This window comes from Oryctolagus cuniculus, chromosome 18, assembly GCF_051225735.1.
Source record: "Oryctolagus cuniculus isolate XC-2025 breed Fujian yellow rabbit chromosome 18, ASM5122573v1, whole genome shotgun sequence".
In the NCBI taxonomy this organism is placed as follows: domain Eukaryota; kingdom Metazoa; phylum Chordata; class Mammalia; order Lagomorpha; family Leporidae; genus Oryctolagus; species Oryctolagus cuniculus.
This window is the reverse complement of record NC_142884.1, coordinates 59,604,461-59,623,263: the sequence shown is the minus strand read 5'-3', so window position 1 is coordinate 59,623,263 and position 18,803 is coordinate 59,604,461. Positions and strand designations below refer to the sequence as shown.

The window sequence follows — 18,803 nt, the reverse complement described above, 5'->3', positions numbered from 1 at the left end:
GGGTGCCGCTGGCTCAGAGGCCAGTGTCCGAGACGAATCTGCCCTTTGGTGCTACAGTCTCTGACTTTCCCTTGATCGCAGAGCCGTTGACTTAGTCGTCGGGCCGCCTCCCTTTCCTGACATCTGCAGATCTGCCTTTCAGAGTTCACTTGGGCGGCCAGTGTTGTGGCACAATGGGTTAAGCCACCACCTGAGACACCAGTATCCCATATGGGCTCTCGTTTGAGCCCAGGCTGCTCCACTTCCAGTCCAGGTCCCTGCTAATGTACCTAGGAAAGCAGCAGAAGATGGCCCAGGTGCTTGGGCCCCTGCACCCATGTGGGAGACCCAGATGGAGTTCCAGGATCCTGGCGTCAGCCTGGCCCAGCCTGGCCCAGCCTGGCCCAGCCCGGCCCAGCCTGGCCCAGCCCTAGCCACCACAGCCATTTAGGGGAGTGAACTAGCAAATGGAAGATGTCTTTCTCTCTCTCTCTTTCTCTCCTTTCCCTTTGCCTTTCAAGAAAAAAAAAAAAAGTTTGCCTGGGGAGCAGGCTAGCAGTTAGGATTCCTGCATCCCACATTGGAATCCAAGCCCCCAGATTGGCTGTGGCTCCGGCTGCAGATCCCGACTCCAGCTTCCTGCCACTTCAGACCCTTTTGAGGCAGCAGTGAGGGCTCAAGTAACTTGGCTCCTGTCGCCCACGTGGGAGACCTGGGTGAGTTGCCGGCTCCTGCTCAGTGCCAGCCACCGCAGGCATCTGGAGAGTGACCCAGCAGATGGGAGCTCTGCCTGCCTCTCTGCCCCTCGACAATAAATGAGTAAGAGCCCACTTGATAATTCTTGTGGCTTACTGTATGACTCTATGATCTCCGAATGCTGTGACATGTTTGCTAGGATGCTACCTGGGTCCTTCAGAAAGAACGTGGTTCTATTATTGGTCGATTTTGATTGTATTCCTACGAGCCGCCAGTCTGCCCCCTGTAATCACACCCGGCCATGCCCTTTTGAGAAGACACGTGGACGGAAGAGACGGGCCTCTTGTTTTAGGCACTTGCTGTTGGGGAAGCCATCAGGGTTGTAGTTAACCTGTGTGACCCCAGCATGAACCACCAAGGTAGCTATGGACTGATTATGTAGCGATGTGCACTGATAGGTATTGATTATGTACTGATATGTATTGATTCTGCCTCTCTGTGCTCATACTTGTAGCAGAGGCTAAAATTAGAAACATGCCCAGGAGGTATCCACTTCTGGTGGCGGAGGGACCAGGGTTGCATCTGTCTTCATCTTCTCAAGGGCTAGGGCTTGTGCCGAGGGCCACGCGGTGACAGACCAGTGTCAGTGTGCAGCCAGGGAAGGGGAGTGCAGGGGGGCTTGGCTGTTCACATCAACAGTCCGACCCTCCCGTTCAGCCCAGTTCGGACAGTTACCCCGGGGTCCCTGCGGGAGACGCTCTGTGGCTGTGCATCGTTACCCAGTGTCGTCTGAAGCCGGCTGGCACGGCTGAGCGCAGGTGTGTGCTGTACATAGGCTCACGTGTGTTTCCTGTTTCCTCCCTAGGTCTTGTCCCTGATCGCCTTCATCTGCATTGAGACCATCATGGAGTGCTCGCCCTGCGAAGGCCTCTACTTTTTTGAGTTTGTAAGCTGCAGCGCGTTTGTGGTGACGGCAGTCTTGCTGATCATGTTCAGTCTCAACCTCCACATGAGGATCCCCCAGATCAACTGGAACCTGACCGTGAGTACAAGCCCCACTCCCTGACGGTGAGAGGCTGTGCCGCCGGCAGGCTCCAGGGCTGGCGTCCCTCGTGTCGTGTTTGCTTCTAGCGCAGTTGGATCCTTAACTAGTCCATGATAACTCAGTGGTGAAGGTTAAAATGTCTTTGCTGGGTTGAATGAACTGAATGGTTCTAACAATGATGTTAGAGATGTCATTTCAGGTTTTCTTTTTTTTTTTAAGATTTATTTATTTTATTTGAAAGGCAGAGTTACAGAGAGGCAGAAGCAGAAAGAGAAAGAGGTCTTCCAACCACTGATTCACTCCCCAAATGGCCACAATGGCTGGATCTGTGCTGATCTGAAGCCAGGAGCCAGGAGCTTTTTCCAGGTCTCCCATGCAGGTGCAGAGGCCCAAGGTCATCTTCCATTGCTTTCCCAGGCCATAGCAGAGAGCTGGATCCAGAAGTGGAGCCACCAGGATTTGAACTGGCGCCCATATGGGATGCCAGCACTGCAGGTGGTGGCTTTACCCGCTATGCCACAGCACTGGGCCCCTCATTTCAGTTTTAAGTCATCTGCCATGACCAACCAGTAAGGTTCATGTTTACATGGGACAAGAAAGAAAATGGATTACTACATTTGTATGTTTTTCAGACAGGACACTGAAGCAGTTAACAAAAACATTGATTCTGTAAGAACTGAAAATATGAATGAAATGCCAATAATGTGCAAAGCCTAGAAATGTAACTAAGTGTATAGAGACGGGGGACCTGGGCCTTTGAGTGGTTTGACCAAGAATCTCAAGAGGAAATGTGTGCTTTTCTCTCAAGGTTGAGTTCTCAGCCCTACTGGGACAGCTAGGGCTGGCCAGGCCCCAGCCGCCTTGCCTGGCCTGCGCTGCTTGTTCCTGTCTTGTGGCACGAGAAAGGAATTTTAACGTCACTTGGTTTTCTTGATATTTCTTTGCAAATAAGCGTGTGCAAGGGCTCAGACGTTTCAGTCGGGAGACAGAGAACAGCTCAGCAGCTGCCTCGCCCTCTGTGCCCGCGGGCACTGCAGCTGCGCCCGTGGCGGTGGAGGGGGCGGCCGCGGGCCCCCTTCCGTCGGCCAGGGCCACGGGGGCCTTCAGTCATCCAGGGCCGTGGACTCTGTCTCTCTGGCTGGTGGGGGGAGGCAGCCCAGGCAGGGCTTCTGCCGTGGTGTGCCCTGGGGCACGGACATGGTAAGTCTTCTGACAGAGTAGTCTTTGTGTTGTCCTAATGGGCACAAGCTCTTCTTAGGAGGAAGAAAATCAAAGGAGAACTGCTGATCTAGAAAAGTCGATGTCAGCCGAACGCCGGGCTGCTTTTGTCTTAGCACTGAAAGCTGGAGGAAATGGAACTGTATTTTAAATTCAGTTTGAAGCCTCAATATAACTGGAAGCCTCTTGTCTAAGATTTTGTGACAAGTTTTAATGTCTCAGCTATTTTGGAGGTAAAGTCTGTGTTGTCCCTAAAGAAATGCTTCGCGTTCTGGCCTGAACTGATAGCGCCGCAGACGAACAGCTTGAGAGAGCCTTATGGGGCAAGGCCAAGGCTGCTGACTTGTTCCTTGTTCTCCCAGTTACTTTGTGATCCTAAGGCCCTCAAGATAAGTACTTGTTGAGGGAGGAGCCGCCGAGGAGCCTGTGAAACCGTGCAGGAGGACCTATTTGACAAAGCAGCGGCTGCCGGGAAGGTCAAGATCACAGCCTTTGAAGAGTGGGTCACTTGGAGCCGGCGCCGTGGCGCAGTAGGTTAATCCTCAGCCCCCATATGGGTGCCGGTTCAAGTCCTGGCTGCTCCTTTTCCGATCCAGCTCTCTGCTATGGTCTGGGAAAGCAGTAGATGGCCCAAGTACTTGGGCCCCTGCACTCCGTGTGGGAGACCTGGAAGAAGCTCCTGGCTTCGGATTGGTACAGCTCTGGCCATTGTGGCCATCTGGAGAGTGAACCAGTGGATGGAAGACCTTTCTCTCTGTCTTTCCCTCTCACTGTCTGTAACTCTGCCTCTCAAATAGATAAATAAAATCTAAAAAAAAAAAAAAAAAAAAAAAAAAGTGGGTCACTTAGAGCCCTGCGTTGGTGAGACAGTGCCATCGGCAAAGTGGAGATGATATTTTTCTTGCAGGGTTGTTTTAGACATAAAGTGGAATCATGGGTAGACAGGTATCTGGTAAACCCTCATACCTGTGGGTGCTACTGCCAGTGCAACCACACCATCCTCCCTCAGGCTTCTACCAGGGTCGCCTTTCCTCCCGTCTGTCTTTGTCTGCCTCTTTGACAGCATTCATCTGTAATGCTTCGGATTCTCGCCCATTCACGTGGCCCTTCCCTCCAGAGATGCCTAGTTAGTGAGCATTCTGAAATTCCGGCTTTCCCACTTCAGTCATGAAAGCCCTTCCACTGGTTGAACACCGCATTCGTGGTCACGTTCAGCTGTATCTTTTTCACTGGAAAGTTGGTATCTGTTTTTTTTCCTGGATGAGGTTGGCTTGGTGGTCACGTGATCAGCTGAGACCACCTTCCTGTCCCTGGGGTCCACACTTTGCAGTGAGTGAGCCTGAGGAGGTGGTACCGTGGGTGGCACCCATGGCATCCGTCGTCGGAGAAAAGTGGGTTCCTCACCCGGGCACCGCTCTGTGAGTCGCCACAGGGCCAGCCCTGGCCGTGCTGTGGCTCTGACAACGCAGAGCCATCCTGCTGAGGCGAATGGGCGTGATGGGCACAGGTGCAGGAAAACAGGTCATCCGGGAGCCCAGGCTGACACACGTGGAGGAGCAATGGCAGGTAGGGAGGACATTTTTTTTTTTCTTCAAATTCTGTTTTTAAGTTAGAAATAACTATTTTTCTGTGGGGTACACAATGTTGTTTTGATACCTGTATCTCTTGAGAATGGTCAAACCAGCCACGTCTCCATCACCCGAAATACTTAGCATTTCTTGCTGGTGGGAACGTGGGAAGTCCTCTCGTAGCTACTCTGAACTCAGCATCGCATTGGTCTTGCGACAGTCACACCCTGTGCAGTGGGACACCCAGTCTTCCTCCTCCCATCTGACACCAGCTTTGTGTCCAGGGACCAAGGTCACAAGGCAGTTTTTGTACAAGCGTGAGTTGATGCAATCTGAATGATGCTGTTCATGTCAAGTTTGGGGGTTGGTTTGTTTGGTTTTATTTTTTTCCTGAGTGCGTGGGCCTTGTCCTGTGATACTGTGTCTAACCGTGGACTGGGGGCTCGCACACCTGTTGGTCCAGCGGCAGTTCACCTGGATGAGTGCCACTGCCGCCTCCTTCGCCCCATGCTGGAGCTGGGCTGTTGAAAGGGCGTGTCTGATCCCCAGTGTACCCTGAAACCTGCCGCTCGCTCCCCCGCTTCCCTGCTGGCGCCGTAGCCCAAGGCCACCTGGCTAGACTTGCTGGCAGGAGACTGGCACCTGCCTTTTCTGTTCCCTCTCCCCTAATCTCTCTCTCCTAACCTGTTATGATCACATTCAAAACACTTTGGGAAAGTAAATACATAGTTTAACCAAGAGTTAAGATTATGTAGCTGCCACCTGGGCCAAGCACGAGGCTCCTGCCAGCAGCCCTGAAGCGCCCGTGTGTCTCGCTCAGACACAGGAGCCACCGCCCCGGTCCCCTGGGCACCGTCCGCTCATTCCAGTGTGGCTGAGGGTCCCACTGCGACACCGGAAGCCCTCTACTGAGGACCTCGGAGGCTGCATGCCCTGGGTCCCCTGGTGACCCTGAGCACTTGCCCTGCTCACCGCCGTGCCCTATCTGCTCTGGAACGCCCTGTCCTTGCCACGCTCTCAACCTCGCCTCCCGGGACTCCGTGCTCTCCTGGCTTCCTGCGTCCCCCCTCTGTGGCCCCAGCTCCTCTCCCAGGCTTCCTTCTGCCTAGGGCCCCAAGCCGGCTGTTGTGCTGGGTTGAGAACAATGTGAGGTCACCCAGAGGGCCTTTGTTGAGCCCTGAGCCCTTGGCCATGACTCATTTTTTTGTGTATGTGTATGTGTATGTGTGTGTATTGTTCTGTTCCTGATGCTACACAAGCATCTACACGTGGCCAGCAATTCCACTTAAATCTGACGCCAGTTCCCAGAGATAGTGCAGTCTCGCAGGTTAAGGGTTCAGTTACAAGACTCGTCCTGCTTCTGATATCATGGCCAGGCACCAGCAACCTCCACAACCCGCTCCGCGGTCCACTTGTTCTTGGGGCGGGCATTTGGCACAGCAGTTAAGATGCCACGTAGGATGCCCACATCCCATACCGAGTGCTTTGCTTTGAGTCCTGGCTCTGCTCCTGATTCCAACTTCCGCTAACGCACACCTTTTGGAGGCCCTTGGCAATGGCTCACGTATTTGGATCTCTGCACCCACATGGGAGACCCGATGGATTTCCAGGCTCCTGGGGTTGGCCTGGTCCAGCCCTGGCCATTATGGGCATTTGGGAATTAACCAGCATATTGGATATGTTTTGTCTGTCTGCCTGCCTGCCTTTCTCTTTCTCTTTCTCTTTCTCTCTGTGTGTGTGTGTGTTTGTGTGTGTATCTGTGTCTGTTGGACTTTCAAGTAAGATGAAAACTGATTAAAGAAAATAGTTCCCCAGAGCAGCCCACAGGACCCAGGGCCGTGCGTTCCGCGTGACCCCTGGCTTCTTAGGAAGCATAAATCTCAGGAGCAGCCAGATCGGAGAGCGGTGCCAGGCTGGGTCCCCAGGGCCCCGAGGGCAGGAGCCGCCGGAGCCGCTGAGGAGTTGGGATCTTCCTTGGACTCAGAGCCAGCCGCCCTCATGGAAGAATGGAAGAGTTCAGCAACTCAGAAGCTCCCAGCAAGGCTTATTCAGTGATTTCCAGGGATAGGCATGATGGATGAGCACTGGACGCAGTGTCCAGTCCAGTTCCCTCCCCTAGAGTCCAGGGTGGGTGGGGCTGAAGGTTTTTCTGGTGACTGGGCCCATCCAGAAGCTCTGCTAAGACCCACTTCGGTTGTTTTTTTTTTTTTAAGATTTGTTTATTTATTTGAAAGTCAGAGTTAGAGGAGAGGCTGAGAGAGAGAGGTCTTCCATCCGCTGGTTCACTCCCCATTGGCTGCAACAGCCGGAGCTGTGCCTATCCAAAGGCAGGAGCCAGGAGCTTCTTTTGGGTCTCCCACATGGGTGCAGGGGCCCAAGGACTTGGGCCATCTTCTACTGCTTTCCCAGGCCATAGCAGAGAGCTGGATCAGAAGCGGAGCAACTGGGACTAGAACTGGCACCCATATGGGCTGTTGGTGCTTCAGGCCAGGGCGTTAACCCGCTGTGCCACTGCACCGGCCCCAAGACCCACTTCTACCCAGGGTTGACCTCATTTGCACAGACTCAGACATGGTGCAATAGCAACAGATGCTACTGTCGCTCAGGAGACTGAAGATTCGACGAGGAGCTATTTTTCACCTTCCCACACTCGTCCTCTCAGACTTGATTTCTTCATTCATGGGAGCAGATGAAGTAGCAAGAACTGCCTCGCGCAGCCTCTCGGGTATTCTGTGTCGTAACAGAGTCGGGACTCAGACCCTGACAGCTGCCTGATTGTCACAGTCAGGCCCCATTGCTGGGAGCTGCCATTGCCATCAGTGTTGTCATTGTCCTGTTGATCCTGGGGCCGTTTAAGCACAAGTCATTGCATGGTTGGACCGAGAACTATGGACGTGCAGGACAGAGGCTGGGGCCCATCGTGGAGTCTGGGTTTGGGAGCCCAGCTGGAGTGCAGCGACAGCCCTGAGCTGAGCCCGTTTCACCAGGGACTCAGTCACAGTGGGCGGAGCAAACACAGCTCAGCTGCTGCGTGCAGGTTTTGGGCACAGGAAGTGCAGGCCTGGCTGCTCTCTAGGAGGCCTGGAGGGGTCAGTCAGGGGCGCTCAGAGGAAATGCCAGATTCCAGGTGGGCTTGAAGGACGAGTAGTCACCTGTGGCATTTGCTTCGTGGGACTCCTGGTCTAGGGCTTTTTTATTATTTATTTATTTATTTATTTATTTATTTTTTGACAGGCAGAGTGGACAGTGAGAGAGAGAAAGGTCTTCCTTTGCTGTTGGTTCACCCTCCAATGGCCACTGCAGCCGGCGTGCTGTGGCTGGCACATTGCGCTGATCCGAAGGCAGGAGCCAGGTTCTTCTCTTGGTCTCCTGTGGGGTGCAGGGCCCAAGGACTTGGGCCATCCTCCACTGCACTCCCTGGCCATAGCAGAGAGCTGGCCTGGAAGAGGGGCAACCGGGACAGAATCCGGAGCCCCGACAGGGACTAGAACCCGGTGTGCTGGCGCCGCTAGGTGGAGGATTAGCCTCGTGAGCTGCGGCGCCGGCCTTTTTTTTTTTTTTTTTTTTTTTAAGATTTATTTGTTTATTTGAAAGAGTTGCACAGAGAGAGGGGGAGAGGCAGAGAGAGAGACACAGAGGTCTTCCATCCACTGGTTCACTCCCCAGTTGGTCGCAACAGTGACCAATTGAGCCTATCTGAAGCCAGGAGCCAGGAGCTTCTTCTGGGTCTCCCACATGGGTGCAGGGGCCCAAGGACTTGGGCCATCTTCTACTGCTTTTCCAGGCCACAGCAGAGAGCTGGATTGGAAGTAGAGCAGCTGGGATGCAAACTGGCGCCCATATGGGATGCCGGCACTGCAGGTGGCAGCTTAACCCGCTACGCCACAGCGCCGGCCACCGGCCCAGGGTTTCAAGAGCAGCAGGAAGTTGGGCTTCAGTTTTCAGAGGGGGCTTTTCTGTGTGGAGCCGTCCAGTGCTGGTTGGTTTGTTCAGGTTTGTCCTGCACCCTGCACAGGTGGAGCCCGTTGCTGGGGCACAGTGGTCTGTGGGCCTCTGCCCGGCACGCTCTGGGCGGCGTGGTGCAGCTGCACTCCGGGGTTTGCCGAACGAGACCCGGGCCTGCGTCCCTGGGGAAGGTCTCGGGGCTGTGGGCTGACGCAGCTCCTGGCCCTTGACCTTCCTGTTCGTCCTGAGGAGAGCTGCGGCCTCGGGGTTTGGAGCATAGCCAGGTGACTTGCAGCAGCTGGGCATGAGGCCGCAGGGAGCGGGGGACTGCGGACTGGAGAGGGACCTGTGGCGGGCAGAGCACTGAAAACCCTTACACACCAGGGGTGACTGGAGCAGAAACAAAACCGCACGCCCGCGTGCGCCCCTGCTGAGAAGGGTGAATCTGCAGCCCTCACTTTTGTTTCCTGGCCCAGGTCCTCAAGGGATGGATGCCGACGAACTTCTGCAGTGTCCCTTCTAAATCGTGGAAATAGGGGATGGTGTTTGGCACAGCGGTTGAGACGCTGCTTGGAGGGCCCACGTCACCTAGCAGAGTCCTGGGTTTAAGCCCTGGCTGCGCTCCCAAGTCCAGCTTCCCGCTAATGGGCACCCTGGGAGGCAGCCGGTGATGGTTCAAGTTGTTGGGTGGCAGCCTGGCCTGCCCCTGTGTGGGGAGTGAACTGGTGGGTGGGAGACCCTGTTTCTCTCTGCCTTTCAAATAAATAAAAATATTTTTTAAAAAGACAGTGCATATAACAAGTGTTGTAGAAAAAGTAGGCAATATATATAATAAAAAATAAAATCATGTGATGACCCAAGAGAAATGAGAATGTCCCGACAAACACAAGTTCCTAGCTGCACACTGATACTAACCAAAGTGGAAACAGCCAAAATGCCCACCAGATGAAAATGTGACTGATGTGATAGAAGCAACTGTTTGTTTGTGTGATTAATTTAACTTTGCTTACTTTTTACGTTTTTAATTATTTGAGAGGCATATACTCAAAGAGAGTTCTCATCTACAGGTTCACTCCCCAGATGCCCACAATGGCTTAAACTGTGCCAGGCCAAAACCAGGAGACAGGAACCTAATCCACGTCTCCCGTGTCGGTGGCAGGGAGCCACCCTGTGGCCTCCAGGGGTCCACATTAGCAGGCAGCGGGAACCAGGACTGTACCCCAGGCACTCTCCTATGGGATGCAGGCGCCTTCACCGGCATGTTAACTTGCTTGGGCAAAGGCCCGCTGCCAAGTTCAGTAGCCACAGGTGCCCTCCCACAGCACAGCTCTGGCAGCCAGTGGTCTTCAGGTTCATGTTTTAGGCAGATGCTTCAGCATGTGGAATACAAGGAAGCAGACATGCTACACTGGTGGTTTTCTGCTTAGATTTATTTATCTGAAAGGCAGCAGTTGCTGGTGTTTCCCTGCCCAGTTCAGTCTCATCTCTGAAATAACCTCGGGTCACGGTGGGAGAATATCCTATCTTTTTAAAATAGCCTTTTTGCATTTTTTTGTTGTTGCTGCACACTGTGATAACATTTTATCATTTCAGTCTCCGTTTCCCAGTGTTAATTTTATTACTAAAACAAGTGGGGGCTGCTGCTTGCAGATTGGTGGGAGTCCTGGCTGTTCTGCTGATCCAGCTCCCTACTCATGCGCCTGGGAAAGAAGCAGAGAATGACCCAAGAACCTCAGCGTCTGCCACCCACACTGGGGACTGACCAGGATGACGTTTTGGGCTCCTGGCTTCAGCCCTGGCCCTTGTGGTCATTTGGGGAGTACACCAGCAGATGGAAGGGCTCGTTATCTCTCCCTTCCTCTCTGTAACTCTGCCTCTCAGATAAATAAATCTAAGCAGAAAACCACCAGGGCTTCAACAACTGCTAAAGTTTTGCCTGTTTATTTCCCAACCCTTTATCACATCTATACAAGCACCTCCAAAAAGTTTGTGGAAAATGGACTTAAAAGGTAAGCTTATTCTGGTGCAGATTCTTTAAAAATCCACAAATACTGGTATTTCGACAGTCACTGTTAATACTGTTGTGTCTACTGTGTGACCTCAGCATTATATCACAAAATATTTTCCTCCATTTCCAAATGCTCTTTGCTTTAGCAAGCAAGTTAAGTAGGTTTTTTTGCCTCTAACCCAGACCTCCACGTAACTGAACACTTGGTTTGTGTTTGTGAAGGAGGGATTCACCCTGCCTGTCCCCTGCCTGCAGCCCTTCTGCAGAGAGCATTTCTGTGCCCCAGGTGCCCACGCAGGAGCAGCCAGAGTTTCCATTGCAGAGGCTCTGTAGTGTTATGATTCCATTGTTGTCTCTTTGCATCTTTATCTTGAAATTTCTACTTATTTATTTGGGAGGCAGAGACGAGAGGGAAGGAGGACTCCCATCCACTGGGTCACTCCTTTGGTGCCTGCAGTAGCCAGGGCTGAAGCTGGGAGCTGGCAACTCAGTCCAGGTCTCCATATGGGTGGCAGGAGCCCAGTTACATGGTGCCTTGGCCTGTACTGGCGGGGAGCTGGAATCAGGTGGAGCCAGGGATCAAACCCAGGACTCTGGTGTGAGATACAAGCTTGCTTGCTTGCTTGCTTTCAGATTTTATTTATTTATTTATTTGAGAGGTAGAGTTATAGACAGAGAGAGGGAGAGACAGAGAGGTCTTCTGTCTGCTGGTTCATTCCCCAAGTGGCTGCAACGGCCAGAGCTGGGCCAATTTGAAGCCAGGAGCCAGGACCTTCTTCCAGGTCTCCCATGCGGGTGCAGGGGCAAGCACGTGGGCCATCTTACACTGCCTTCCCAGGCCACAGCGGAGCGCTGGATCGAAAGAGGAGCAGCCAGGATGCCAACCGGCGCCCACATGGGATGCCAGCGCTGCAGCTGGAGGCCCAGCCTACTACGCCACAGTGCTGGCCCCTCTCTTCTTTTTTTAAAGATCTGTTTGTTTATTTATTTAATTGAATGGCAGAGATAGAGGGAGAAACAAAAAGAGAGATCTTCCATCTGCTGGTTCACTCCTCAGATGGCTGCAACAGCCAGGGCTGGCCCGTGCTGAAGCCAGGGGCATCTTCCGGGGCTCCCATGTCAGTGCAGGGGCTTCAGCACCTGGGCCATCCTCTGCTGCTCTCCTGGGTGGATTAGCGAGGAGCTGGATTGGAAGTGGGGCAGCCGGGACTCGAACCAGCAGCGCCCATGTGGGAGGCCAGCTTCACTGGCAGCGGCTTTACCCGCTGTGCCCGAGAGGTTAGATCTCGTGTGTCCAAGGTTCAGCTGTTCTTGGAGCAAAAGGGTGAAACAGTCCTTTTGCAGAGGTCTTGTCTCTTCTCCTTTAGGATCTGGTCAACACTGGACTCAGCACTTTCTTTTTCTTCATTGCCTCCATTGCCCTGGCCGCTCTAAACCACAAAACTGGAGCAGAAATTGCCGCCGTGGTAAGCGAACTCAGGGGCAGGGGTGTGGGTGAGCCACAGCTGACAGGGCCCCTCCTGTGGCTTTCTGTCCCCTGTCCCCGGCGTGTGTCCTGCCCACCCGCCGCCCTCAGCTGCTGCTTGGCTGACAGTGATGGGACCCCGTCTTGCGCGGCTCGGCAGTGCCAGGCACTTCTTCTCTCTTGCGGGTGGAATGCTGGGGTGGGGGCCAGGGAGCATGAGGCTTTCACTCCCTCCGCCCTGCGTTCCCGTGTTGTTCTGGGTTCACAGGAACATGTTTCACGCTCATAGCTGGGGTGGGGATTAAAAAGTTTATTAAAAAATTTAAACGCGCGGCTCTCCCAGGTACCACTTAATCAAAGAATCAAAGCCCTCTGCTTGTCACCTTGGAGCTGCCAGGTGAGGCCGCTGGCCAGCAGAGGCCAGCCCCACGGCCCAGTGTGAGGCTCACACGTGCGTCCCTCACTTTCACCTTCAGTGTGTTTTCTCACCTGTGTCCAGAGGCCACGGAGGTGCTGGGAAAGAGGTCCTTTGGTGACTTTTAAAAGGTCCAGAATACTGCATTAGGACCCTAGGCCATCTGCCGGTCAGGCGGGATTTTCTTCCACCGACACCCACGGCCTTGCACAGGGCAGGCGCATGCCGGGGTCCAGCGGGAAGGGCTGCCTGCGGCTCGGGGCGGGGGCCCGGGACCAACCATGCCTGTGTGTTGCAGATATTTGGCTTCTTGGCCACGGCGGCATATGCGGCGAACACGTTCCTGGCTGTGCAGAAATGGAGGCTGAGTGTCCGCCAGCAGAGCGCCAATGACTACATCCGCGCCCGCACTGAGTCCCGGGACGTGGACAGCCGCCCAGAGATCCAGCGCCTGGACACGTGAGGAGCGCCAGGCCGCCCCCCGCCGGCTCTCGGCCCATCCTTCCCAGCCCCTCTCCCTCGGCACATCCGGTTGTTGCGTGATTCAGTGGAATGGTGGCCTCCTGGGTAGAAGTGCCGCTTGGGGAGGGGTCTCCAGGATGGCACAGCATGGGCCCGTGGCAGGCTGCGAAGGCCCACGTCCTGCGGGGTGGCCGACCGCCCTGGTCCACCTTCCGTGTGCACCGTCTCAGAGCACAGGCGCCCCTCCGACCCTGAACCGCACTGTCCCCTGTGCCTGTGAAGAGTCAAGACTTCGGATTCAACCTGGCTGCTCCCAAGAAGGGGTGGGCACCAAGGGCCGAGCCGTGGGGTTGGGAGGCCAGCAGCAGCCCCTGTGTGAGACCCTGGTCCTGCTTGGGGTCACGTGAGCCTGTCTGCCAGGGTGGCCCTACTGCTTGTCATCCACACCCAGGACACTCAGGTGGCCAGCACGGCCAAGGCCACAGACGACCATCAGGGTCTTGGCAGGGGAATGCTGGTGGAGCTCTTGACTGGGCCTGGGCTCCGTGGGGGTGGGGCAGGCCGTGTGCAGCTGGGACAGCTGACTCCTGTCACCCACCCCACTGCGCAGTCTCCCGACTCTTGTTCCAGTGACACCTCTGAGCCGCAGGTTCTCCTCCGGGAACACGGGGGCCAGCTTGTTTTCCAGTTTCCTTCCTGTCCCTGAGTCCTTTGAGGCTGAACTGCAGAGTCGCTGGAATTTTACCTTCTCAGGCAGAAGCCAGCAAAGAATCGTGGTCCACTGCAGCAGCCAAGGTGCTTGCCCTGTTGTCGGCTTTGGGACCACGGGGAGGGGGTGTGTCTGTAGGAGGTATCCGCCTGCACCCCTGCCCTCTGCCTGTGTAGACCGGTCCAGGATCTGGACGCACAGGGCGCATCTTCCCAGCGGCGTTCAGGAGGCACAGTCATCACCCGTCGCCACCATGGGTGTCACACTGTGGACCCCAGGCCGGGAAGAATCCTGGTTCATTAAGGCTTTTGATTGATTCATAATCAAGTGCAGATATTTTTTGAGATGCGTGAGTTCCATGAGCTTCTCTCACATCTTAGGGTTTGGTTTTTTTTTTTTTTTAAATTTGAGTAATTTTATCTTTGATGGAAAAATGTTTTTTGCCTGTCCGGTGTTCACTCCTGGAGCCACTTTCAATGTTTACAAACCTCCCTCGGGTCTCGCCTCCCCAGGCAGCGAGCCTGATGGCTGGGAGGATTCCGCAGCCCTGGGGAGAGGCCCCAGGCCCCCAGCCTGACGAATGTTTACATGACAGCCTCAGAGCAGGGAGAGCGGGCTGTGGAGGAGTGTCCCCCTGCGCCCCTGCACCCCTGCATAGTGGATTCTTCCCAGCAAGGTGTGGGGGAGTTCATCCGGCAGCACCGCCGGGCTGGGGCCTCTCCAGGAAATGGTACAAAGCTGTCTCTGAAGGGTCAGGGTCAGGGTCAGGGATGAGCCCACTACACCCAGCATCCCGCACAGTCCGAGTTCTGCCGCAGCTCCTGGCCGGGGCAGTGTCCCACAGGGCGTGTGTCCAAGCACCACGTCCACGCTGGGCTGGAGGTACCTTCCTCCCCCACCCCCTCCCCCAGAGGCCTGCGCCCAGCCCTTGGGTGTCAGGCACTGATACAAGTCAAGCTTCACAAACTTGGAACTTACTTTATGTTGTGATTCGGGGTGGAGAGTATGGCATGGGGATTTTATCTGTTCATTTTCTGTATTTATTTTGTATCTGTCAAGTGTGTCTGCTCAGTGAGGATGGGACTGGCTTCCCTTCGGGAGTCCCTGAGCCTTCACCCCTTGCGCCCACGAGGAGGGGCCACCCTGAGCTTTCTCAGAAATCTCCTGGGGGGCCCCATCGCTTGGCCCTGAGTCAGGAAAGGCTGAGCCTTTTGAAGTCAGGTTTCCCGAGTCCCCTCCGGAAAGCCGGTTTCAGGTCTGGGGTAAGGAGACAGCTGATTGTCCAAGGAGTAGCTCCGAAGCTGACGCCAGGCAGCGAGGAGGAGCCCACGTGCCTCGTGGGACCTGGGAGCAGGTGCGCAGCCTGGTGACGCAATCCGCGCGGCGATTTTTGCCCCTGTAACTGCTAACATCCTTCCCTCCCCCGTGGCTTCTGAGTCTGCCCGCGCGGTTTATCTGGCTCCCGCTGGGACCAGAGGTGGCCGGGCACACTTCTTCTACGGCAGGCGGCACCATCGCCCAGCTCCACCTATAGGGCTGTCGGGAGGGGGTTGTGGCCGGCCCTGGGGTACCCGAGGGCACCTCGCACAGAAGACCATCCAGATCGGGGCCTTACGACGACCTCTGCAGATGGAAGGAAGCATAGACCTGCATCGAATGGTTCTGATGTGGGCCAGCGTCAGGCTGGGGGCACTTGGAGGCTGAAGTAGCCTGACTGGTTTTTCCGGGCCTCTGAGCAGGCGGGTATTGGCTTTCAACTCGCTTCCCTTCCGCTGGGCCTGCAGGGAGCCTGTGCAGTTAGCCCTCAGGAACACGTGCCTGACGCCCGGCGCTGCTGCCTCCGGAGAAAGGCCGCCTGGGCAGTGAGCTGGGAGGGGCTGGTTCCCTGCCAGGAGGGAACCGCTGCACCCCTCCCCGCACCGTCCCTGCTGTAGGGACCACAACCATGAAGGCCCGAGGACGGGTGGCCCCATGCACAGCTGGGAGAGGGCAAAGGCAGTCCCAGCCTGGAGTCTCATCCGGAAGGCTGAGCTAAAGAACACAGCCACCCAAGGGAGGTGACTTCTGTCGATTATGGCAAAGCAAAGCAAGGTCTCGGCAGCCCGAGCATGGGCAGGGCCGGCTGTGTGGGTCCGGTCCTCGGTGCCCGCAACCGTCCCCCAGCAGGAGGGCGCACACTGGCACACAGGCGCAGCGCGTCTTACCTGCACTCTGCGGGTCCCTCTGGCGAGAGCTGGGACTCCACTGAAGACCCCAGCCTCTTGGAGCTGCCATTCTCGTCCGCCCTTCTTTGAAGCCTTCCTCGCAGTTTAGACTTGGTCAAGCCACGGGGGGCTCTGAGACAAAGCAACAAGGATTCTGTACGCCCACGCGAGTTCTCTGTGTGTTCTGTGAAGTCTTGCTTGCCACGAATGAGCCTCGAGTAACCCTGGTGCGTGTCCCGTCCTGCCTGTGCGTGGCCCGAGCTCGTGTCTTCTCGTGGATTTGCATGTGCTTCTCCGAGGGAGCTCCTCACCCGTGCGTGTGCGCTCAGAGGCGCGCCACAGTCGGGGCCCTGTCTGCACGAGACCTCCTGTGGGTTGTCTCAGAACCTGTCCCAAACAGCTGGAGAGACACGGGGCCGACGTAGTGATCCCGAAAGGCTGTGATGAGGTCGGTGGTTCCTGTTGTGCCAGCCACGCTGCAACCAGAGCAGCCACGAAGCGACTGGCATTCTCTCCAGATGGCGTTCACAGAGAAATCACAGAGAATACACTTTCTAGCCAGGGGCTGCTGGCTGATTCTGAGCAAACAAGTGGCTGGTGCTGCCGGGGTCTGCTCTTAGCCTGTGGGGTCTTCAGACTCCGTCCCTGGGCTGTGTGACTGCATCTGCACTGGCTCCCTGGGCTGTGCAGGGGTCCGTGGGAGACAGGGGGGAAGAGAGGGATCCCCCAGCACCCCCAGCCTGGGTCTCGCCACACACACCAAGTGTCCCAGTCAGCATGGGGCATGAGCTGAGTGCCGGACACTGGTTTGCCAGGGAGAGGCGGGCTCCCGGCGCCTTGTTTGGGAACCCATGGTCTGGGCTCAGATGTCCTCCCAGGCAGGACGCAGGCCAGCCCCTACCACCCTTGTGCTTCGTCAGCTGTGAGTCTGCCAGTTCCCCTCTCTGTAGAAGGTGCCATGAAAGTCAGGCCTGGTCGGGAAAGTCATTCACCGCCATGTTTGACATTTTGTTTCTTTTAAACACTCTCAAGGAAAAACGCCTTCAGCGTCTGTTAGCTCTTGAGGAAGGTTCTGGAAGAGAGGTTTCCATGGCCTTTTCTCATAGCACACATCGTCTGTACACACGTGTGCATGTGGCCCTGAAATGGGCGTGTCCTGGCCTGGTCTCCCTTCCTTGTCTGGAATATGTTCTTGTCCTTGTGGGTACGATTTCCCAACCTTTGGGATTTTTAAAATTCTTTTCATTTCTGGTTTTCCTTATTCCATAAACAGTAAAGAAAAGCAAGTGACCCACAGACCCGCTGAGCCGGAGTCGCTGGCGACCTGTCTAGGGTAGAGTTTGGACCGTGAGCCCTCGCAGGGTTAGTTTGCTCTCCCTAGGCAGCTTGTTCTCCTGCACCCTTGGGTGGCAGGGCGGCTGCAGCACAGAACACACAAAGGCCTTAGGTTACGGCGCTGAGCGCGCCCGGTGAGCCGCCGAGACGTGTATGGCTCTGATCGCCAGGTGGGAGGTGTCGCGCCTCCTGCATCAGCCTCGTGCTGGGGTTTAGGGCCAGCTGTTTCTCACAGTTGCGCCTGCAAGGAGAGGGACTGCAAACCAAGAGGGTGAGGACGGTGTGTGTGGGAGTCAGGCCTGATCCAAAACTGCCAAGAGACACGGGGACCCTGGCAGGAGTGGCCTGGGCCTGGCCCCCAGAGGGGGCCGCCTGCTCCCAACCCTTCCACGTAGTAACCCACAGAGAAGTGAGTTTCCCAACTTTGCCTTGTGGTCAGACGGGCCTGTCCGGACCAAATCAGTGCTCTCATAACTTAATGTTGCTCCACATGGCTCCTTCTGAGACAGCGCGACCCAGGGAGACGCGCTCCCCAGGGAGACGATCTGTATATGTTGAACACGCAAGGGTTCAGGAACCCGAGGCAGAAACACTAAGCTATTTATTACAAGTGTGACTGTATCATTTTCTTTTTGCAAAGCAGGCAATTCTTTGTATATTTTAAGACAAACACTCACGTCACCTTTGGTGCCTTCCATGCGTCACTGAAGCACTCTTGTCAATCATGGAGTCGGAAAAAAAGATGTACATTTAGGTAAACCAGATAACACTATTTTTGTAGCATGAGTTTAGATTGTGTCCTTTTACTATTGCTTTCCACAGCGCTTTAAACTTCATATGTATTTTTTAAAAGAAACCCCCCCCCCCCCCGCAGCTCCAGTCTCCTCTGCCACTTCCCCCCAGTACCACGTTTCTGCTGATTCAAGTCATCTGAGAGTACACTTCTGTGACCTCATTATGAACTGGTGGGCTTGCATCTGGCATCTTTTATCCACTCAATCAGTGTGGAGGGCCACTGTTCACCTCAGAACAGGAAGAGGAAGGGTTGCCCTATCTCGAAGAGAGAGCCTGCGTCTGGCTCCCTGCCTGTGCCCCGGCCGCGCGGGGCACCTGCGGCCCAGCGAGCAGGCCCCTGCCCATCTCCGGGGCTGAGTCACATCCCGGGACACCTGCTGGGCCGCTGCAGATGGGGGAGGGGTGTGTGTGTGTGTGTGTGCATAGCCCTCGGCCCCCCACCCTCGATGATCTGCCCACCCAGGAAGTCAGACAGCTAAGTAATCACTTTGCAACTTAATCACCCAGGGGCACCTCCCCTGGCAGCGCTTCTGGCGGGGGTGGGGGCGGGGCGGCATCCAGTGACCATTCACTTGCTCCTCCAAGGTCTGTGTCTTCTCCACAGCTCGGACACAGATCCGGCCGTTCTGAGGTGGTGCCGCTCGGCCAACTCTGGACTCTGCACAGCTGCCATCCTGGCTTCTCACGGGGACAGGGACGCCCGGGGGGGGGGCCAGCCGATGTGGCCCCCGTAGTTTCCTTTGAAGGACCCGTTTTTCATGGTACTTGTCTTGTTTTCATAGTGTGCAAATCTGTATTTTTGTATGTAGAGGGAAATAATTTTGTCAACACTAATCACTAATATTGTACTAAATTGTCATGAAGGAGTTCCTGGTTAATAAATGGACACGTAAACGCACGCCGGTCTCCCTCCCTGCCGATGGGCTGTGGGGCCTGTGTCCCCCGCACGTCCCTCGGCC

At 55.4% G+C, this 18,803-nt stretch overlaps 1 protein-coding gene across 1 annotated transcript in view; it reads left to right on the top strand.

Moving 5' to 3' along the window:
* The window catches only part of CMTM4 (CKLF like MARVEL transmembrane domain containing 4), a 72,541-nt gene extending 53,799 nt beyond the window's left edge, over positions 1-18,742 (top strand). Inside the window, exons 2-4 of the mRNA XM_051846868.3 lie at positions 1,541-1,717; positions 11,827-11,925; positions 12,638-18,742. Of these exons, the coding sequence (XP_051702828.1) occupies positions 1,541-1,717; positions 11,827-11,925; positions 12,638-12,802 (441 nt within the window). The 3' untranslated portion in view covers positions 12,803-18,742. The remainder of the gene's footprint in view (positions 1-1,540; positions 1,718-11,826; positions 11,926-12,637) is intronic.
* The last annotated feature ends 61 nt before the right edge of the window (positions 18,743-18,803 follow it).